Below are 23,426 nucleotides of genomic sequence, written 5' to 3' on the forward strand. Positions count from 1 at the left end.
ATATGTGTGTGTGTGTGTGTATTTTTTGAAGAATAATGAAATAAATTTTAGAAGATTACGAAGAATAAATTCTACATACAAAAGGTAAAAATGTGTGTTCCTCCGTGCATTCGAACTTCAATAGAGACAATTTACATGTCGGCCACCCAAATAATTTATGGATCCCATATTTTTTAATTTTGATTTTAATTTTAATTTTATCTTGTGAAGAAACACAATCATTCATTTCAACACATGATTCGGTGCACTTTTTGCACTTACGTTAAAAAATTAAATTATGATTAGTGTATTTTTATTAATCTAATTAACAAACCATATAAATTATGATTAGTCACAAAAATTTTTTTCAATTGGGTGGATAAAATTTGTGTGCCGTCCGGATTAACTCGTGTCCACCCCACGTGTCATTTCAAGTTTATGAAAAGGAGCAACGGGGGGGGGGGGGGGGGGGGAGGAGGTACACGTTACATCGTGTCCTCAATCATTTATGTTCGTTAAGATTTTTTTTTTTATATAAAAAAAAAATTAATTCATTTGAAACACCCGACAATAATGTTATAAAATAAAATTTAATTTTATTAAATTAAATATTATGAACTAATAATTTATATATATAATATATTTAAAAAAATAACAAATTTAATATTTTTAATAAGATTTAATCATGACATTTAAATAAAATAGTGATTTTATGTTTGGATTGAAAAAAATTTTCAATGGGCTGAAAAAATAAAACATAAATATGCTGTTTGAGGCCCAATAAAGATAATTTCTCCTCCTCAAATTACTTGTATTCAATTTCGAGTTAATTTTTAATTTTAATGTCACTTTGATAGATAGTGAGAGAAAGAGTAAAAGTTCAGTGAGGTATATATTTATATATATATATATACATATATATGTAATATCTGGCATTTACACTTTGATATTTTAGAAGTTCCTAAAGTTCATACCCAGGGAACCTGGAGTTCACAGGGGAGAACAGATCAAACCAGAGGCATGCTATGCCAGCAAGTCCCTGGAAAAGAGAGTAGACAAGCTCAGCTCTGTGCCATCCACTCTGCGCATTCACAAGCTTTGTTGCATTGTGATACAAGAAACTTGAAAATGCTTTTGCTCTCTCTTCATAGATGCTCTCTCCGGTCAGCCGGTAAAGCGAAAGAAAGGCATAAGCATTCCCGGCCACACCATCTGCTAAACCTACCTTCTTCACCAATCCACTCTTCCATACTACTTCCCCTGCTTCTGTTGCTGCATCACGGAATTCCCTCTCACTTGTAAACACCTATATTGTTGAAAAAATAAATCAAACACACCAGATAACTAAGCTAAAAATCAACAAAGCTAATAATGTGGAATCGTAATTTTGCACTCGGTATTGGAATTACTAACCTGAGATGCCTTGGAGAGAGTGATGGCCATGTTAGTTGCCCCGTGTGACCATTGCACTAGCTTGTCCCTGGGGTTCCCTTCACTTGAAGGGTAATTACCGCTATGAGGGAACCTGTTACTCATCATGTACCTTAATGTGCCCTTGACGTCCTCCGCATCTTCTTTAGAGAGAGGAAAGTGAAGCAGCACTTGCAAAATTCCAGCCAGACCGTGGGCTGCACCCCAGTATCGCGTTCCATGCCATCGGTACATCAGAGGGCAAGCTGTGTTATTAGAGGCCCCTGCCCTCCCCCCTGCTAGCACAGCAACAACAATTGGCATAAGAAGGTCCATTGATACTGTCTCTTCTCCGAGATACTTGTTTATGAACAAAGCAGCCCATAGAAACCCTGCTCGACCAAAGAGAAGATCATATGACATTCCAAAACCTCCTTCCTCAGGTCCAACCGGGAGTGCTCTCTCTTCTGCTACCTATATATCCATGGCTGGATTAAGTAATATGACCAAATAGATATAGATATTGCTATTTAATAAAGCACATTAACACTCTTTATCAAGCAGTATGCTTGGTACAGAGCGTGAAACTTAATTCCCGAGAGCAACTACTGATATTTTATCTGGGGAACCTAACCATATGCAAGAACAGGACAAACAACTTTTATTCACTCAATGATTTGTAGAGACTGACGAGCTTTTTTGGTTGTGGCGTCTACTGATGCTGCTAACATTATGCCTATTCCCAATACAGATTCTCACTGATAATCTCACATTCGAAAGGCTGCTAGCGTTTGTATAGAGTTCATCAACATCTTAAGAAATGAATTATGACGTATCGGAACCAACAAAGGGAGTGATTGATCTGACTCTATTCCTTGACACTTCATAATGGGTATTTTGTGATTATTCTATTAGATTCTACTCCAAAATAGTATGATGGTAAGCAGAATAACCGACCTATATATATATTCCTTATTTTTTGCCTTTCCTTATTCAAATGCTAGTGGAAAAGAGAAAAAAAAAAAAAACAATGACAAGAAATATCAGGAAAGTTGACAGCTTTTTTGTCAATTAATTTATACCTCGTCGATTTCTGTGGCACACAGATTATATAGACTTCCATATGCTGTCTCCTAATGGAACAGATACAAGGAAGCAGAAACAAGAGGATGCAAACTAAGATAGATAGGACTCTTCTTTGCAATTAGTTACCTCAAGGAAGAGATTTAGAAAGAAGCCACGCTTGTCATGATCCCCCGTGTAATTAGCCACCACAGCACCGAGAGCATAAACTCCTCCTCTACCACATAAAAACGTCACATGCCTGTATAGGAAATATAAGTGATATTAGGACTCCATGGTATTTTGTGGAAGGCCAAGAAAAATTTGCTTTCATCTGGTACATCAACACTACTAGCATGGCCCTTAATGACAAGACAAAACAATTTTTTCCTTCATGTAACAAATATGACGACTGTTATCTGAGTATTAAGTCATCAATTCTCAAAAACGCTCCTTTGCTCCAGTACACTCAATCTCACCAAATACTAACTTCTTTTAAATAGAAGACACACAATGTAAACACATATATGCATATACATATCTGAAATGTAAACTTATAGATGTTATCAGTAAGGTCGTATGAGATATAAAACTATTGCTAAGCTTTTATCTAAACTTACGAACAAAAACAAAAAGCTTACAAGCTCGTTTCCGTAATTACTTACAACCCAGTAAGGTACGTAAAGCTCTTTTCCTAAAAAAAAAACGTAAAAATATTATTAAATTCTAAAATAAATGATATAAATAAAAGAAAGCTACGATCAACATGCTCCATTGTTGGTTATATATCTTTTTAAAGGTAAAGTTAGAAGTTGCAACCCCGTGTCAGAATATTATTCCTTACATTTCTTTTCGGAGCCAGGGAATCAATAACAATATCAGCTCAACAGAGACGAATCGTACCTGGTGGAGGCACGTGCGATTGAAGCACACGTGTCAACGATATCCGAGCTCAACAGCAAGTCCTTCCGATCACCTGTAACCTCGTACGACCTCAAGCAGGTGAAGGCCGTACCCAGCAGTCCCGAATAGGCAGTTGGATCCTCAACCACACCCGTATCCACGCCCGAACCCGGCCTACCACAACCACCTTTCCCAATGCTTCTCCATGTGAACTCCACCACCTACTCAGAGGAGCAGAGGGAACAAATTAGAGCAAAATTTACTGCATAATCCAGCAGCAACACATACTAACATACGCCATGAGGAGTGACGCGGACTTAACGTACACACTCTTCACAAGATTAAACCAATATATACCTGGTCCTTAAGAGAGAGAGCAGCTCTAAGGAAAGTTTCTCTAGGGAGAGTCCACGAGCTCGTGACCGTTGGATCCATTGTGTCGATGTGAAGCAAATCCAGCCGTTCATCGTTTCTCTTTTCGCGGCTCTCCTCCGAGGACGCAAAATCCACCGGCGACATTCTCTCTCTCCAACTCTCCCTCTCTGCTCGTCTCTTCTTTACTTTCTAGCTCTGAGAGAGAAAACCAGAAACCCGCGCCATTTATACACAAGTTGTTTTGGGAATAAAAGGACAAAAAAGAGGGCGCGAGTGATCCCGTGTGTGAAATTCGTGTCATCTTCGGTTTAGGTAACTGGCTGCACGGAAAAGCGGTGCAACAGAAGCGATGGACAGGTGGCATCCTGTCAGCCTGCCGCGTGGTTTACGACAATACCAAGTTCCCGTCTTGATTGCACGAATATCATTATATCGCGATACGTGCGACCTCTCGGGAAGTATTTATTATTTTTATTATTCGATTGCTAATTATTAATTGATTAATTATAAAAATAGAGGAATTTAATATGTACGAGTTTGATTTTATTTTGGTATTTGTAATTAAAAAATATGAATCTATTTAGTAAATAATATTATGTTAAATGCCACTAATATAATGATATAGTAATTAAAATTTTTATATTAAAGATTATTAGTCTGAAATATAATTACATAAAATTTATTATTTTATAAGCATGTTATAAATTTATTATTCTTATATTATAATGTTTAATTTAATTATATTAAAATTTTAGTTTATTAGTGTTGATGAAGTTTAATTTAATTTTAATGATCATTTTATCTTTTAATGTGTAAAAAATATTTCGAGACACATAATTTCATTTTTTTGATGAAATGTACCACGTAATTATAATAAGATAAGAATTTTGGATTGTTTGTTGATTCACTTTTTTTTTTTTTTACGTTATTTTTTTTATATCATCATATAAGCTTAAATAAAGTTTCATAATTACAAAGATATTTTTATGTTACATAATGATATAATATAATAATTTTATCTAAAGTATTATTTACGATTAACAATTTTAATTAAAATTTTATTATTATCAATGACATCATGTATCATAATCACAGATTATGATAAAAAGATCTGTAAAATTGAATATTGTAACAAACGATAATTATTCATATTGTAATATCCTAAGATCAATACATTAACACGTGTATTTTATGGTAGACATTAAGCAATTTTTGTATAGTACTATAGATAGATGCTAATTTATACGTCGCTAAACAATAAATATAAATATCACAAATATAACAATAATGTGCACCGTATATTGGAAATGAGTGTATCGTAAGTAAATCATTGACTTTATATCATCTTCGGTCATTTTCTATTTGTACTCACTCCAAACTCCGATAATTTTGAGTTTTGATTTTCGATCTATACTCACTCTGAATTTTATACTCTATTTAAAATAAAGTCAGATATTTCGTTATAAACGGGCCAAACATTAGACAAAACTCATAACTTTATATTATTATTGTTATTTATTATTAGCTTAACCCTAAATACCGATGATTACTTATCAAAATTAACCTTATGTTAATTAATTAAATAATTAAGAATCGAAATGCATGACAATTCAAGCAATGTTAAAGTGAAATACAAGCAATGGAGATGGATAGTACTCTCGTTATCCAGGTCATGAATAAGATTCTTAACAATAACGTGATCACGATCAACACAAATTCTAACTTTATTTTGACTATCAAGATTTTGACTCATGAAAAATTGAACTGTCAAAATAGAACATATCTATCAGAAAAAAAAAATCAGTGTACAGATTATTTGACAAATTATATTTTTGATCATTTTTTTGGACCGCATTACCTATAACACTCTCTTATAGAAATTCTAAACATCATTAAAGAGGATCTTATCACGATCTACTGATCTAAAATGTGTAATATTTAAATATATTTTTTTTTTCTCGAAATACAAAGATTGGGAGAATCCAAATGTAAGGTGGTAAGCTTCTTCATATAATTTTTATGTTTTTTTTTTATAAAAAAATTATTTTTGTATAAAGATATCTTATAATAATTTTATTAATTATTTACTAAAAATTTAAATTAATCAAATATATTTTATAAAATAATTATATTATTTAAAAAAAATATGATACCACAATAATGTATATTCACTATATCCCAAAGGCAGGGTGGTATACTTACACTGCTCACCATAATCCATTACAATTCACTAAGAAAATTAAAGCAATATAAATTAAAGAATTAATTAAATTAATTGTAGTGTATGTATGTATGTATGTATGCATGTATGTATGTATGTAAATGAGTAATTGACCAAAATAATATTAATTACTCGCCTCCGATGGTTCAGTACTCTTTGGTTCGGTACTACTTTTGGGGTAGTAACTTTTTCTTCTTAGAAGATCTCCAAATCTTCTCAACAATGCTTTCTTCTTCCTCGAGCTTCTGGCACCTTCAGCACCTTCTGTTTCGTCGCCATGGCCGCCATCAAGATTATCAAAATCCTCTGAAATTATCGTCTCTCCGTCATCGATTGACAAAGTACGCGATTTCTTCCAATGTAGAGGCACGGCGTCCGGTGATTCAGCTGCTACATCAAAGATGGATCCGCGAAGTGGATCAGTCATGGCCGAATCACAATCTTCGTCGTCATCATCGTCATCATCGTCTTCTTCAGAGCGTTTAGGATTCTCTTCTGTGTCTCTCGGTTTGTGTACTTTAATTTCCTTCAAGTGGAAATTAGTAGTACTCACTGGTTTCTTGTTGTCTTTTTGTTCCTTCTCCATTGAATTCTGGTAGCTTAGTTTCTTATCATTTTCTTTCTCCTCTGTTTTCACCTCATTTGCCGATGCTAATGTTGCTTCGAAGAGCAATCTTTTTAACTCTTTGATGTTTTCGTAGGCTGCAGCTTCGTTGATTTTCAAATTCTCATTTTCAGTGGTGAGAAAATGCAGTGCTTCTTCCTTGTCCGCCAAGGCATCTTTGAGTTGTGAATTTTCAGCTCTAGCAATGGCAGCAGCTTCTTTGGCAACGTTAGCTTCATTAATTGCCTGTTTAAGTATATCACGCAGCTTGTAATTTTCTTCCTTCGCTCTCTTGCTCAAATTCTCGGCGGTTACAAGTGACTGAAGAAGCCTGTTCTTGTCTTCACATGCAAAATTTTTTTCTTCTTCTGCTCTTTTGATGCAATCGACGAAGCCAGCTTCTTTCGCATTCCATGCGAGGAGTGATTCTTCTGCTTCAAATCTCAATCTATCAGCAGTGTTCTTATGGCGTTCAGCTTCTTTTCTTGCTTCCTGTAACAGAGATTTATAGTTTTCTTCAGTGTTTTTTAGCTCCGCCTGCAGCTCCTCAGCCTCTCCTTCTGTAAGTTTCAGTGCAGCTTCGGTTATGGTGAGCTTCTCTTTTACTTGAGCACAATCTGCTGCGACTTCTTTCAGCGCCATTGCTAGATCGTCCATGGCTTTCTTGTTGTCTTCTTCAGCCTTGTTAGCCGACTTAACTTCATTCTGAAGTAAGCTCGCTTGTCCAAGGAGATCTCTGATTTTCAAAGAAGAAACTTGGTTAGCTTCCTGGGCATGAATCAAATCCATTTTTGCTGATTGAAGCTCAGATTTCAGATCTTCTACTTCCTTTGTCACATAATTTTTGTTAATCCAACTTTTAAATTCACTAAGATCATTAACATTCTCCCCGGAAGAACCCTCGTATCTCCTCAACTTTTCGAGAAGATAGCCGATACTGATCTTCGATTCTTCGAGCGAAATCTTGGCCTGCTCAAGCTGTTTTGTCTGAGAAACAAAGGATTCTAGCATCTTGGTTTCTGATTCTTTCCCTTTCTCTACCTCAGCCTCGAGCTCTCGGATTCTTTTCTTGCTCTCCGACAACAAGACCAACGAGTGAGCCTCCGATGATTTCACATCAACCAATTCATCTTTCAGCTTTTGCAACAAAGCTTCTTTCTCCACCAATTTAATCTTCCATTCTTTTGCCTTTTCGAGCTCGAGTTTCAACGAAATAATGTTCAGTTCTCGAATCTTCAGCTCTTGACTTGCAGTGTCCAATGAGCCTTTCATCTTGGTGAGCTCCGTGTCTATATCTGCAACCTTCATGGAATTCTTTGGTGACATACTCTCGCCGTTAAGCCTCAAGGAGGCCTGCTCGGTTATCTTCTTCATGTCTCTTAGCTCGCTCATGACTCTGTCTCTTTCTTGCTCTGCAGCTGACAACCGCTTCTGCATCTTCATCAACTCTTCTTCAATCTGCTCCATCTGCTGCTGTTTCTGCATCTTTGAAATTCTTAATGATTCTTTTTCTATCAGATGAAAAAACATAAAATTCATCCCATCTAGATTAACCCAGTTCTTGTCATAGAGAATAAAGTCAGAATAAGAAATCAATGGATAATAGATTAGTTACTTTTTCGACCTGGTCTGTTGATATAATTGGTTATATAATCAATTATGTATGAGAGAGAAAATTAATAAAAAATTGATTTAGTACCTTGAATTTTCCGGGTTGAATTTTCTGATCTTTAAAAGCCTGTAATAAATCAGGAGAGAAAAACCTAGAAACACACAGAATCAAAACATGAAAATGGCTCCATCTTCCATTAGAGGAGGAGCACAGAGAATTGACAGACAAGATAATTAAATAAGCAAAAGAAATTTAGGAGGGGAAAACAAACAAACAGAAAACAACAAAACCAGAAGGTGGTTTTGAAAGGTCAGGACCTCAAAATACTCTGTAGGTGAGGGGTTGGGGAGGGGAGAAGACAGAGACTGCTTGGATTCTTTCTGTGTTTAAGTTTCTTCAGTTTTTTCTGGTTATGTTTTGGGAAAATCCGAGGTTGACGGGGATCCCGTAGAAAAGTTGGACAGCTTGAATGGTTAGAAATTAGAATCGGGCAACAGAGAGGGAGACGTGATGTGGATTTGACAATATTTTGACGCTTGTTATGAATTTACATACATTTAATATATATATATATATATATTTACTGGCTAATATTTAGCCGGCAGACTGGTCTATAAGGGTATGATGCAGAACGCCAACAACTCCTCCACGACCTAGCTTTAAGGTGGTCATACGATCAGATTCTAGACGACGTTTTGTTGCAGTTTTCATAATATGCATAAATATTCAAGTTGGCCAGTTATGATATTGGGTTTGAAGCTAATAATATTTTTATAAAAAAAATAATAAAACACAGAAGTTTTAGTGCTGCTATGATTTTCCCTCATAACAAAACCTAGACGACATGAAATATACAGTTTAGAAAATAGTCACTCTCGAAAAAATTTAATTTGGTGATAATATCTTTACTAGTATCTCCGAGTAAAAAAATTATAAATTGGTCGTTGATAATTCATAAAATTATATACGTAAAATGACAAATTTTATATTTCAATTAGCTTGAAGACAATATTATCTTCCTCGTGCAGCCTAATTCTAAAAAAGAAAAAGGTTTTTGCGCTGTTTAAATGGCGCCGTCGGCCGTGCGGAGGGAGTGGAAGATGCAATCGCTGCAGTTGAGGTTGCACAAAGCAAGGGCGTTGAATTGAGAGAGCAATGCAATGGACTGGCCAGCTATTGACAAGTGCCACCATATCTGAAATATGAACTAATCTATATAGGCCTATGCCAGTAAAACAGAATGTGAAGAAAGTAAGTCATTTGTTACCCATCCCCCACCTTTGATAAAGAAAGTGAAGGCTTTCGAGAGAGCAATTTGGCAGCCGTAATCCAGTCGGGCATTTCCACAAACAGTAGATGATGATCTGCTTAACGGAGGCGTTCCAAGCTCTTTGGTTGTTTAGAAGTGTGGAGATATTGATGATGACCACGGTTGGAAGTTAAGTTGAGAGTAGACCAAAGAGTGAGTTAGCGGAGAAGACGCCTCACCATGATTAGACGCAGCCATAAAAAAGCTCGGTTGCAGAGGAGAAATGACGTGCATGTATTGACGATGGAAACAGAAAAACAGGAACATCAGTACGAGCGAAAAGACATGACTTCACGACAATCAAGTCCTCTTGACCCACAGGACAAAAATATTCCGCTGGGTCGATGAACCAAACAGGAGAGACCTGTACAAATTTATGAGTCTGATGGGGTGTCAAACTTCATAAACGGTAGGACCATCATCTTGCGACTTTCTGATTTACTACTGCCATGTATTTTAACATCTGTTTTTGGTTTGCATCACGGAAAGAAGTGTGTGATTACAAGCTGTAAATTATTTTTGTGCTTCAAAAAAAGATTTATTAATCAGTTTCAATGCCCACCGCCGTAAGCACACTACAAACTCAGTTTTTAACAGCTCAGAACCCAAATGCATATAACAAAAACCAGTTTCACAATTGAACCAGGCGGAAAAAATGATTGTGGATATTTCTCAGTGCTTCTTTAAAAATTTACACAGTTCCATTTTCAATTCCCAAATATAAAACAGAAAATCAGATGAAGAACACAGCATTCCATGAAACAAAACACGCATTCTACAACACTGTATAGCGTTAAAGGAGGTACAAATTCATATATCAGAATAATAGGCTACGCTAAAAGATTAGACTGCAACACCGAGTTCACAAATCACCATTAACAATATACCAAATCCAAATGTATTTCCCATTAAAAACACCAGGCCTCACATCCATCCTACCAACTACAACCCTAACCTTATCTACCTAACCTGATCCAACTTCAAAATAACAAAACCTACCTTCCACCACCACCCTCCATTTTCTTTCTTCAATTATGAAACCCTGTTTGATCAGAGCTTTATCCACCCATTGCCTAAGCACGTTCACCCCTGATCCTCCTTGCCAGCTGAATGTCCTTTGGCATGATTGTAACACGCTTGGCATGGATGGCACAAAGGTTAGTGTCCTCAAAAAGACCCACGAGGTAAGCCTCAGCAGCCTCCTGCAACGCAAGCACTGCGTGGCTCTGGAAACGCAGATCAGTCTGCAGCAACAAACACGAGTAATCAAAATTCATTCACAAACCCAGTAACACTATTCACTACAATTAAATATACGCGAAATAAGATCCCATACCTTGAAATCCTGGGCAATTTCACGGACAAGCCTTTGGAATGGAAGCTTCCTGATCAGAAGCTCGGTACTCTTCTGATACTTACGGATTTCACTGTACAAAATCGCAATAGGATTATTTAAAAAATGAAATTAAAACAAAACAATTAAGACTGAAACCAGCATAATGGATATGAACTCACCGAAGAGCGACAGTTCCAGGTCTATAACGATGCGGCTTCTTGACTCCACCAGTGGTTGGGGCAGACTTACGTGCAGCCTGGTATTTTCATATTAAAACGAGAATATAAGTAAAAATTAGACTAGAACATATAAACACGACTTCCACTAGCAATTAGCAGCACAGGAAATTGTAAACAAAACCAAATTGGAAAAGAAATCACCTTAGTAGCAAGTTGCTTCCTAGGAGCCTTTCCTCCAGTAGATTTCCGAGCAGTTTGCTTGGTACGAGCCATCTGCACGACCATCAATTACTCATTATTCCGTCTATAAAAAATGTAGAAATCATACTAACGATTATAGACACCCGATAATTTTCTACGCGTAATCCTGGTAGAAAGTTGATGACCTGTCCGGTCGACAAGAAATTAAGATTGACGATTCGGGTTTTAGAGTTTTCCCTTTCAGAATGAGTAGATAAAGGGCAATACTAATCTTTCTTGCACAACAGGAAGAGGTACAGGGGTTTCAATACCCAACTCTGATAACCTTAGATCCCTACAATCTGTATACCGAAAAACCCTAACAAATTCCTCAATTCCCCAATCACGATAACAAAGACAACCAAACAATTCCGTAAACCTAAAATCACAAATACATACATCATATCAATTACCCTCGTAATTAAAATCACGAACCCCTATTCAGAGTCTAAATAAATAGGATCAACATCATAACGCACAAAGAAAATTATTAACAAAATCCTAAGGGGACGAAACAAGAGAGAGACATACCTTTGATTTCTTCTAGCGCCTCTCTCCCTCTTGAAAGTCTTGCTCTGGGTAAAGGATTATAAAAATTTGGAAGAACCAGCGGTAAAGTCATATTTATAGACGACAAGTTGGGGTGACATATGAGGATCGGACGGTAATCATTGACTATCCGTGTGTTTCTTCTGTAAGAAATCCGACGGTTACGAATATCACAAGTTGTGTTTTCTCGGCTGCAGACTAATGGCTGCGATTGGTTTATGAGGTGCTGACACGGATCGTCAGGGTACAATACTCGCATCCTATTGGTTGACATTAAGCATGCTCCATTTTGTTTTAAGCCAGAGCCGTCGTTATTACCCTACGCCTAAATGCTCATGGTCTTGTAAATCCCGATCAGCAAGAAGATTTGGTTTTGCAAAACGCGGCGGATTGAAAATTTTGCTTTAAAGCCCTTTGATTAATGGGAAATTGCGATGGGTCATCCGGAAGTTAGTTTTTTCCTTTCTAAAATTATTATTTAATAATATGTCTCTTTAAAAAAAAATAACATGGTAATTTACTATAAAGTTTGTGAATTTATATACATCTGACAAGGAAAAGTACATAAACAATGTAATTTTTTATATTCCAAATTTTCGAAATAGCACCTTCATAATTAGATTTTGTATAAAATGAGAGAGCTGTTAATGTCGCGACTAAAGCTTGGTTAAAGCCCAAAGAACATACTAAAAAGGCCCGTTAGACAATTGTAACTTTTTTTATTCTACTTCGCTGCTTTCTGATCGTTGAGCCAACACAGACTTGAAAAATTTTGAATTTGAGGCATCCATCATCAGCAGCTTTGACATTGTACTTTCTCTCTTTCTAAAACCTGACATACGGCGATTGCTTCTCCACAGCTACCGAATTTGAGCCGATATGGAAAAAGATTTCATATTTAATTCGAAACTTGATTCGTGCAACCAAATTCAAAGGGAAGAAAGGAATCACATTTCAAATTAATAACGCCGAAAGGCTTTATCAGAAAATGCATCATCAATCTGCAGTATTATGAAGATACGATGGAATTTCCTTATAAACATTAGAGTAGGGAGAATGAAAGGTTAAACACCATACACATAACACCAGACACAAATGAAATCCCTATATTACGAATATAAAAGCAAGTACTAATAGGAGGGAACAAAGGACATCTAGTTAAAACAGCATTCCTCGATTTACTACTAATACTCCTTTACATGTTGCCTTTTCAGGAAGCTTCAAGTATACGCAACCAAACCGCCAAGAGAAAAACAAAAAAAAAAAAAAAAAAAAGAAAGAAAGAAAAGAATACAGGAATATCTCAACCTGACTACCCCATTTTCTTTTACAAAGTTACAGCTAAACAAATTAGCACTAATTGAATACAGAGATCTAAAAAGCGTGACAGAGAAAACTTATACAACTATGAGGCCTATGAATTAAGGTGCAATTCAAAAAAGAAAAAGAAAAAGAACACACCTGCAAACTATGAAACATCGACCTAAAAAGAGCACCAACTCACCATATGGTTTCAACATGCAACCTAAAATCAGCGAGGTTGCATGGGAGCAATAAAAGAAGAATAAACAACCGCGCCAAAGCTTCCCCATCACCAGATGATTTCACCTGAAGTGCCCAGAATAGCCAACTAGTAGATTTCCAAGAGTTACCATTAGATTAAATCCACAAGGCTTGGTATCAGGTGGCTACACCTCTATTTTCAAGGTTTCTCCTCTGCATTGTAAGGACCTACTCGGTGTGATTAAAGCGGAAACAGTGAGCAACTTCCAGGTGATTTGCTAGCCGGTGAACAGAAGACTGTATAACTTCTGAGTAGGGAGACACACACTCGGGAAGATCGGGAAGGCAAATGGGCAGGTACTGGTCACTATCTTCTGAGTGACAGAAGACAGAAAGCACACACCGGCAGAATATGAATCTGGAAATAAAAATACAACATATAAGCATGTAATTTTTATCATTTAAAAGAGTCTGCTAGAAGCATTTTGCTTATGAGCCATCAACATATGGGCATTCAACATTTAATAGGATAAATATCAAATTGAAAGTTTTTAACACTTGAAATGGATGATAAAGACCTAAGAAGAAGCCTCCTCAAGAAAGGGTCAGATAACACTTGAGCCCAAACCAGATCCAAAGTTTTGGATGTGCACAGAATCACTTCGCACTCAGAGAAAGCAGTAGAAAGTATGTTCTCGGCATCTTCATAAACCTCCTGAGTTCAGAAGACCATGAAAAGATAAGAGAAAATGAGATAAAATAAATCATTGGGAAGCTCATAGAGGGTTTCAACTCAACTTACTGAATCAATATTATGCACAGAGAGGTCAACCATCAGGCAGAATGCTTGTAGAGGGGCAGTTAAGAAAAAGGTAAACTGACTTCCATTCTCTGTTACATCAATAACAGATCGGTGGCCTTTGAATGTTGGCCTCAAGGGTGACAAAAGCAAGGCAGCTGTCTCTCCCCTTTCTGCACCATGTAAGACCTGGAAATCATTCATACTTGTGTAAGACTTTTAAGAGATAAAAAAAAGAGTTTAAACAAGATGCATAAAATGTAGCCAAAAGTTGTGAATTTTTTGGAACTCGACATTTTGGAAACAGTACCAACTAGCAAGAAAACATTTCATGCATGAATCTAAAGTTTTATTTTCTATTCATTGCCAAAACAAAATAGCTTGCATCGGTTAAAGCTTTCCCAGGACACATCAGAAGCGTCTAAAAATCCTTCACATAATGGGGGATCCATTGATTAATAATTGTTTGCTTCTCTTCCCCAAGCTCTGTTGGTATATTTTAAGAGATTAACGCATAAAAAGTGGAACGCACCCTGGAGTATTCAATATGCGGTATGGCCCTCATTTCTCATTTCTAAAATGACCAGCTTTAAGCATTTTTTTGCTCTTTTTGGCAAAGAAGGATGATTTAAATTGAAAACAACCCCACAATCAATCACATGGCAGAAGCCAAAAGAAGAGACAAGAGTAGAAATAAATCATCAAGGTGAAACTTCTGATCAGTATCTCAATTTTGTAAAGAAAGTGTCAGATTTTCCAAAAGAAAAAAGAGCTCTATCGGCTACATTTGAAAAAAGCCCTCATATTTGATTTCATTAGTACTGCAGTAAAATACAAGAAAATAGATGCTGCTGAAGAAGCTTAAATTCATGACAAGTCACAAGTTTTGACAAACCTGCCTTGAATGCATGGCTGTTGTCACTATCAATGATCAGGAAAAGAGGTCTTCGTGTAAAAGGAATCAGATCACCAGGGTAAAGGTTATTTAAACCTAAAGATCCATAAGCAGCCTAGATTAGGTTGGAATATACAATAAGAAAATGTAATAAATTATACATGATCTGAAAATGCTAGTACCCTCAAACCATCAACAAAAAGAGCCGATAACACTCAATCAAATAAAGATACCTACCCCCATTTCCTTTGGAACCAAACCATAGGTAATCGCCATAGTAATCAGTGGAAAATACTTTGCCATTCATGTGAGAATGAGGCGCAGAGTTATTATGTTCCATGGAAATGTGTGAAGACTCCTTGCTTCTTGAGGATCTCTTTGATCCTTCAGAGGCTTCCACCTGAGGGATATTGCCACGACCTACCTTCCCTGCATTGTCACCGACATTGACATGATTTATCTAAGACAGTAAGATAAAGTCCCAATATAGGTGATATAGAAATAAAACTGACCTGACGCAGATAAATATATTAGCATGACACTCTCTGGTGGGAGTTCCTCACAGATTGTTGCAAGAACCTGCCCAAATTATGCAATTGCCATATCAACGAAGTTTACAATTCAAAATGAACTGGCTCAATGTGATCAGTACAAATACTTTGCTGACAACTTTCTATGCATGACAACTGCAATCCACAAATACCAGCATATTGCTGATGTCATAAACACACAATAGCAAAAGGGGACATTGCATTACAAATGCAAGATAAAGACACAAGTCAGTGCCTCATAGAAAATAATTAGAAAGAACTACATGCATCTTTCTGGAATATATATACATATATATGATATTGATATTTGGCCTATTTCCAGAAAATCCCGAAATGCAAGCAGGTAAACCAGTGTCCATCAAAAGGGCAATAAGCGAATCCAACACTAAGGTTGGAGCAGTAACTTGCTGACATTTGTAAATGACATGCAACTGCAGCAAACTCAATAGATGATGTCTTTCAAACTTACTGCTAGTATATGCGTGACAGATGGATGATAGAGGACAGCTTTCTTAGGATTAGGTCGTAATGTTGGATCAGTCAAATCAGCAGCCAAGTTTATATCTATTAGCCCAGAAGCTCCAGAATGATCAATCACAACACCATTCTCCTTCGGTTCAACAGGATGCTTCTGGTAAAAAGAACCACTTGGCTCCCATTCCAAACACTGTAGCATTCTGTATGTGTCCAAAGTGAGTTCAGCAAATTTAACCTGAGAACAACAGAACATTAACAATTCACGATTCTTTTCTCTTTACGAGATATTTTCTCTGAATTCAAAATGGCCTCAAATAATTCACAGAGTTTTATTCACCTCATTCCGATGATAACTTGTCAAAAGCGCATCTTGAAATTTTAGAACCTTCTTTGCATGGAGTCGAGCTACATATGGTTGAGACGTGGGATGAGAATCAAACATAGCAGAGTACCGCAAAGGCCTGATATTCTTCATGGATGCACCAACTTCTGTAAAACGAACAATTTCTTGAACAACTAGGTTCCATTCTTTGAAGTTAGTTTCCTGTGAAGAAAATATGGCAAGCGTCCTTTATCAACTAGGTAGGACTGACGATTGTCTTTTATAAGGCGAAAAACATACTAAATGAATATAATGAATTTAGACATAACCAATTAATCATTTAGGATCTAGTAAGCACCTGTGGAATGCCTTCAAATTTCTTGAATATACTTGTATATCTAATACTATGAAAATGATGGATTTCTCAGTTGCAATTTTTCCTAAATTAAACTAGGAGAAATGGCAGAGGAAGTTTTCAATCTTAAAGTTCTAACCTAGCTTTTAAATTCTCTGATTCTCAAGGTACAAACAGGAAATCTGTTACGGTAAGCGGAAAGAGAAAGAGGTTGTGATAATTTCAAAGAAAAGACATATCAGGCAATGGTTCTATATTGCTTTTGTATATCTATGAACCTCACACCTTATATGATCCAAGAGCTGTCTTCGGGCCAGCCAAGGATTTGGACAAATTTCAGCTCAAACATCCATTTTCCTTGTCTAGTCAACAGTAATTAAAAATCCGACAACCAACACAGACTAGGGACACAGAAGAACCAGTTCAAAAACCTTTTCCCCTCCCAAGGAAAATACTAAATTAACCTATTACACTCAAGTCAACTTTGAGTCTTTAAAATATCACTTCAGTTCAAAGTTCGAACTTTTGTTTTCTCATCAATCAACAGAAACCAAAAATAATACAAATATTTATTTTGGCCATTTAACTTAATTAGGTCCTTCGAATGTTCGTGCCGCGAAATTAAGCTCAGACTTCAAATTTTTCATGAATCGAACAGCGAAGAAATGACTACTCTCAGTGATTGAAGAGAGCCTACAGGAGAACGTGGAGAAAACAACACAAAATGCAGCTTACATAAAATAACTCTAAAATTCAACTTGATTACACGAAATAATTAACAACGCCTACTAAGAGAGAACAAAAATAGTGTGTGTGTATATATACGCATATATTAAATTACCCGAAAAGATGCCCTGCTATCATCAACAAGAGCCCTAAACTTCTCAGTTAAGACATTAACCATGTCGATACGGCACAGAATCAACGAAACAAGCAAAAACCTCGCGTAGAATCTCAACTCCTTGAATCGAACGCCGAGATCCTTCACTTTTGCCGCCTCAAAGTACCTCCTATTCAAAATCGCTTCGTAAAATACATACGCCTCGACCAGGAACCGCGCCTCGCTGGTCCTCATGTACTGGCCGAAGTAGAGCTGGCCGATCCGGCTCGCGATCTCGCCGATTTCCCAGCGGTTAAGGCCAGACTCGACCAGCTTGGACCTATTCTCCTGCTGGTACTTCCAGAGGCGCATGTAGGCCTTGAATACTTTGTGGAAATAGTGGCTCTGAGCTCGTCCGTACGGCGCGAGGTCACGAACTCGGGCGAACTTCCGGTCCGCGCTCTCCACCAACGCTTGGAAGGTTCGGGATACGACGTCGTTCTCGGCCATGAACACAACGCAAACGCGAAAGTGTCACCGCCGGTAATCGCCGGTTTTCATCGGGAAATGTTCGCACGGTTGTCTTGCAAGACAAAGCGTGAGAGAGAGAGAGAGAGAGAGAGAGAGAGAGCGAGAGGGGGAAGTGGACTTTTTGCGTCGATGACCTGTGAGCTGTAGTTTTATGTTGTCAGCGAAATATTCTTTTCTTTCTTATTTTCTTTCCTTTTTCTTTTCTTTTTCTTCACCTAATTTTTGGCTCTCTCCGTTTTTATTTATTTATTTTGGGTAATTTACAGTGGCCGCCGGAATCCGGAGGAACTAAGAAAGAAGAGAGAAAGATAGACTGGATAATTTCGAGCCAAGGAGGTTCATAGACATAGGGGGGCCCCGCGGGAGGGGGGGATTTATTGTGTACTGCCAGGTGTACGTTAACTTTTATCGGTGACCGTCGGATGATTTCTTGATCTTTTCTCGTTCGACGTGTGAGGAATCTATTCGGTTAACGGCGCAATATTTTTTTTCCGTACTCGTCACTTTCCTTTTCGTGCAGGTATACGTCACTCTTGAACCTACGCCCATGAGCACAGGCATTCTGTTTCGAGATGTTTTTTCATAATTAAAAATAAAAAAGGAAACTTCTCGAATATTTTAGATAATTACTTATTCAATCTAATTATGTTTTATTTAAATTAAGTTAACACTAATTAATTTAATTAATAAAAAGATTAATCCGCACAACTTTACCTTTAAATTTTTAAATTTATATGGGAGAAAGTTGCTAAAATCACATAAATTAAATTATAATAAAATCATATAAAATAATAATAATAATGTATTACGTCCTTTAGATATTAATTGTATAGATCTATGAAGTGGTCCTTCGCCATTATATCACATATTCTTTTTGGCCCATTTTAAAAAAAAAAATTGATATTTTTTTACACCATATATATATATATATTTGTGTATAAATAAATTTATTTATTTTTTATTTTAAGAGTAAGATATGGTTGAACTTTTTTTTTTTAAATTTTAATTCTAATTTTTTATGTAAAATTTTTAAATTAAAAGTGAAAAACTCGTTACTAAAATATGGTGATCATCAAGAAATTAATTAATTGGCACGTAGCACGATGTTCTATAATTCATCAATAATTCATCCAACTGCCTTAATCAATTATCTGCTTTTTAAAAAAATATTAAATTCTATTAATAAATGTGCACGATTATGACGTGCTTAATCATGTGTGTGGATCATATGTATAATAATCATATAATATAATGTATGTAATATATATATATATATAAAAGAAAAGTTAGTTTAGCTAGCGGGGAAATATATGATTAATTAATTATAATTTTGTTAAATATACTTTTAAATTAAATTTTTCGAATTTAACCCAAAAAATAAATCACCTAAATATTTGTGTGAGAAACTTAAATTTATATTAAACAATATTTTTACCGTTAAAAATACATATATACATATATGTATATGTACAAACTATTATTTACACACACCTATAATTCAAAGGGTTGACCGTTGACGATGGCACAATGTGAGGTCGAAATCTAAGAAGAAGACGGGCGTGATACAAAACGACACGTATAATCCAAAACGGTCGTGACAAATATTTCATATTAAATATTTGAATTTTGCACATTATTAGCTTAAATATTTCAAGGAATCAATAATTTAATTATAGACGATGACATATGTTTACGGGTATATTAGATTAAATTTTTTTAGTTCGGAATAGGTGGGTGATTTCGACGTGTTTACTCGTGACTCTGCAAGCGAGGTAGTAATAATTTTTTTATAACGATACTCCTAACTTTTAGGAAAATCTTGCATTATTTTGTATATTTTCTTTCTCTTTCGAATTCTGACATTGTTGAATTGAACGTTTTGTGGGTAAAGAAAGCGTTGTTATCTACCGTTATCGACACGTTTAAATTTAGACATATCGTAGAATATTGTAAATTTCTCTCAACTATTTATTCTGATATTTTAATAAATATAGTCCGAAATAATTATAATATAGCGACACATTACGTGATGAAGTATTTGATCGTTATTATATTACATATGTGATACTAAGAGGGTGTCATTCCCCTTGCCTCGCATTACCTTATATATTCTTTTTCGAGTTCTGACAACGTCAAGGTGAACGCTTTGTAAATAAATAAAGTGTTGTCGTCTATAATTATCGACACATTTAAATTTAAACACATTAAAATATTGTAAATTTCTATTGACTATTTATTCTGATATTTTAATAAATTGGATCCGTCCGAAATAACCCTAATGCAGTAACGCATTATTATATTACATTATTATATTACATATTGATGGAATGAATTATTATTTTTTAAGAAGTATATATATATATATGTGTATATAATAATTTTTATTTTCAAATTACAATTTAACTTGACACATGTGGAAAAATCATGGTGCCAATAATTACAGTTGGTCGAGTAGGTGAAGGTCTGTCGAAAGAGTAATTTTTTTTCTAAAACCCATTTCAACAACTCTGGATAAAAACATAAGCAGTCACCTCCACCGTCTGCAATGTGTATTATAATAGTTTTAATTAAACCTAATTACGTTAATATTATTGATTAGTTGAAAATAATAAAACACAAAACGACATGCATAAAGAGATAAAGCCGCGTTTGTCTTTAGGCATAAAGAAGATGGTACACCGCACCGATCGCCTACTTTTTGCGGAGGTGTTTGGTAGATCAGACCCTCTTTCAGGAAGGCATAAGTTGGAATAGAATGCCCAAAATACCAATCACCAAACACGCCCTAAATAGTCATACCAGGCTCCGCACTGACAAACCAAACTATTTGGAATATTGGTCAAACTTTAATTTCAACAAATTACCTCGTGATTTGAAAAGTAATAAAGGGAGCTGCTGGATTTCTTAGCCTATAAGTTATCTTCTTTTAATTTTTTGGATAAAATATTTATATATATTAAGATTATAAGTTTAATTAATTGCACAATTTTTTATTTGTACATACAAATATATAATATATTTAAAAGTTTGGAAATTGTGATGTTATATTTTTTTTTCATATAAATATAATTTGTGCTTGATTCTTTACGAATTCATAAGAAGTGATTCTATTTTTTTCGTCGGCTCCGGGTAGAGATCAAAAGTCTTGAGCGACCGATTCAGCAGAATAACTCAAAAGATAAAAAAATATCGTTAATTTTTTCATGCTCGTTCCAAATTTAAAGTACCACATGTATAAATAAGAATCTCATTTGTTACATAATTTATTCTTTGTATAGATAGATATAGAATTTATAGGGCAGTTACTTCAAAATATATTTTGTACAAAAGTCGTTACAATATGATAAAAAATAATCCCATGATCTTAAACTGATCTTATTTTGGAGTGCAAATCCCAAGTTTATCTATAAAGGGCATAACTAATTATATTAGTGTCTATAATCGATTTTTTTTGTGCAATACTAATCGATAGGACCTCGTTGGTAAGTGATACAAGATCCCGTGCATTGTAACCTACGGTTATAGACTTGAATCCATTAGTATGTAACATTTTCTTTTCCAAATAAAATCGCTTAGTATATGAAATAGTGAAAAAATTCATCTTATTATTGGTGAGAAAATATGATTCGGAATAAATAAATATATTAATAATTTATAATGATAAAATAAACTACTATTATTCAATCTCTTATGAGTATTTTCAAGTAAAAAAATATAAATGATAACATGTTGGATTTTAAATATATTTTATCAAATTCGAACCTGACTCATTCTCATGAAGAGCAAACATAATTCCGTTTCGAAACTTATGACAGATTTAACTTTTTTATTAATTTGTTTAGATAGTCGGATTTACATATTATTTAATCCGAACGTAATTTACTATAAACTTAGTGCCAATTTTTTTTTTCCACTAATTATAATGTAAACCAATTTAAACTCATAGTTTAACAATAAATACTGTATCTTAATATATAAATCAATTGAACCTGAACATATAATTTTTTTCATATAAATATGATTTATACGAAAAATATTTTTAGATATTCATTTCATTGAAAATACAACTCAAAATAAATAAATATGTTAATAATTTATAATGATAAAAATAAACTATTACTATTCAATCTCTTACGTGTATTTGCATGTAAATAATATAAACAATAACATTGCGAATTTTAAATGTATTTTATCAAATTCAAATCTGACTTTGTTCTTATGAACAACAAACCCAAATTTCCTCCGAAATTTATGATATGTTTTATTTTTTTATTCATTTGTTTGGACATTCAGATTTATATATTATTCAATTCAAACCCAATTTAATATAAATTTATCGTAATTTGTCTATTTTTTTTTACCGACTATAATATAAACCAATTTAAACTCGTAATTTAACGAGAAAAAATTGTATCTTAACATATAAACCGATTAAAATTGAACATATCGAACTAAAGAAATTAGGGGACAAAACGGAGTACACAAGAGTTTTTGTTAATTCACGTGCGGGTGAGATAAGCACCTTGAATTCGAAACGTAACTTTTCAAAAAGTGAAAATTAAATAAAGCTTAAAGGGTCGCACCCAAATTCCCATAAAATCCATTTCGCCATGTCACAATAAAGCAACTAAAAGAGAAGAATCCAATGGCTACCATAAGCAAGTTCATAAAAAAAGCTATACATACACACACACACACACGTATATATATATATATATGTGTATATTTGAGAATCTTCTAAAGGTATATAAAAGAGAGAAGAGAGGGAGTTGGGATATACATATAATTAAAAAATAAAAAAGAGAGAGAAAAAAAAAAGTGGGTAATGATGAAATGAGTGAAGTAAAGAAATTAAAGGTAAGGCTCCAAATTTGACAGTTTCTATTCTCTGATACACATAATATGTACGTGTGTGTGTGTGTATATATATGTTTTATATATGTTTATATACATGGGTTGTATGGATTTTTTGTGGCCCAAGCTGGGGCAACTCGGCCACTGACATGGATTTTTGAGGGTATTGTGTTGTCGAAAGGCTGGTGGAGAACTCTGTTTGCCCACCATGAAAAATAGAATTTGTCCTGAGTTGGTATGTGTGTGTATATATATATATATATGTGTGTGTAGACATACATGTAAGTATGAATCAGTTATGAACACAGAGAAAAAATATATATGCCTAACAGTATATAAACATAACTACAAAAATTACAAAACTTTAAAAAAATTTCAGTTGATAAGAAGTATTTTTATTTATTTTTTTACTATTTATACTTCATTATTACAAATAATAATAAAATATTAAATATTACACGTGGGATTAAATATATAATAACATAATAAAATTATTAAAAATTACGAGTTTAAATTTCTATGTGAATATAAAATTGATTA

The 23,426-nt window shown here is 34.8% G+C and overlaps 4 protein-coding genes across 8 annotated transcripts; all 4 read right to left on the reverse strand.

Annotated features, from left to right (window-relative positions):
• Positions 1 to 852: 852 nt before the first annotated feature.
• GCL1 (GCR2-like 1) lies at positions 853 to 3,997 on the reverse strand. The gene is made up of 5 exons (XM_022041953.2): positions 3,712 to 3,997; positions 3,355 to 3,575; positions 2,602 to 2,713; positions 1,393 to 1,863; positions 853 to 1,285 (listed from the first exon to the last, which is right to left on the reverse strand). Exons 1-5 carry the CDS (start codon positions 3,871 to 3,873, stop codon positions 941 to 943), a joined length of 1,311 nt encoding a protein of 436 aa, XP_021897645.1. The 5' UTR covers positions 3,874 to 3,997; the 3' UTR covers positions 853 to 940.
• A 1,882-nt stretch (positions 3,998 to 5,879) lies between these two features.
• LOC110814309 (Myosin heavy chain-related protein) lies at positions 5,880 to 10,089 on the reverse strand. Of its 4 annotated transcripts, none has more exons than XM_088217116.1 (3): positions 9,445 to 10,089; positions 8,254 to 8,317; positions 5,880 to 8,033 (listed from the first exon to the last, which is right to left on the reverse strand). In XM_088217116.1, the coding sequence occupies exon 3, from the start codon at positions 8,019 to 8,021 to the stop codon at positions 6,075 to 6,077; it is 1,947 nt and encodes a 648-aa protein (XP_088073242.1). In that variant the 5' UTR covers positions 8,022 to 8,033; positions 8,254 to 8,317; positions 9,445 to 10,089; the 3' UTR covers positions 5,880 to 6,074. The 4 variants fall into 4 exon arrangements, with proteins under 4 accessions (XP_088073242.1, XP_088073241.1, XP_021897421.1 ...); XM_088217115.1 differs by having other exon boundaries at positions 5,880 to 8,039; positions 8,254 to 9,361; XM_022041729.2 differs by having other exon boundaries at positions 8,484 to 10,089.
• A 143-nt stretch (positions 10,090 to 10,232) lies between these two features.
• LOC110814421 (histone H3.3) lies at positions 10,233 to 11,919 on the reverse strand. Its single transcript, XM_022041890.2, has 5 exons — positions 11,762 to 11,919; positions 11,192 to 11,263; positions 10,991 to 11,067; positions 10,812 to 10,902; positions 10,233 to 10,719 (listed from the first exon to the last, which is right to left on the reverse strand). The coding sequence occupies exons 2-5, from the start codon at positions 11,261 to 11,263 to the stop codon at positions 10,549 to 10,551; spliced, it is 411 nt and encodes a 136-aa protein (XP_021897582.1). The 5' UTR covers positions 11,762 to 11,919; the 3' UTR covers positions 10,233 to 10,548.
• A 940-nt stretch (positions 11,920 to 12,859) lies between these two features.
• Positions 12,860 to 18,341, reverse strand: LOC110814389 (signal transducer, putative (DUF3550/UPF0682)). Of its 2 annotated transcripts, none has more exons than XR_002539649.2 (9): positions 17,523 to 18,341; positions 16,342 to 16,548; positions 15,997 to 16,239; positions 15,489 to 15,555; positions 15,214 to 15,405; positions 14,977 to 15,072; positions 14,085 to 14,270; positions 13,861 to 13,997; positions 12,860 to 13,700 (listed from the first exon to the last, which is right to left on the reverse strand). XR_002539649.2 is itself a non-coding variant. In XM_022041835.2 (9 exons), the coding sequence occupies exons 1-9, from the start codon at positions 18,009 to 18,011 to the stop codon at positions 13,511 to 13,513; spliced, it is 1,803 nt and encodes a 600-aa protein (XP_021897527.2). In that variant the 5' UTR covers positions 18,012 to 18,340; the 3' UTR covers positions 12,860 to 13,510. The 2 variants fall into 2 exon arrangements, 1 of the variants encoding a protein (XP_021897527.2); XM_022041835.2 differs by having other exon boundaries at positions 14,981 to 15,072; positions 17,523 to 18,340.
• Between the last annotated feature and the right edge of the window lie 5,085 nt (positions 18,342 to 23,426).

Source organism: Carica papaya, chromosome 4, assembly GCF_054855325.1.
Source record: "Carica papaya isolate Zhongbai chromosome 4, ASM5485532v1, whole genome shotgun sequence".
NCBI classification, from domain to species: domain Eukaryota; kingdom Viridiplantae; phylum Streptophyta; class Magnoliopsida; order Brassicales; family Caricaceae; genus Carica; species Carica papaya.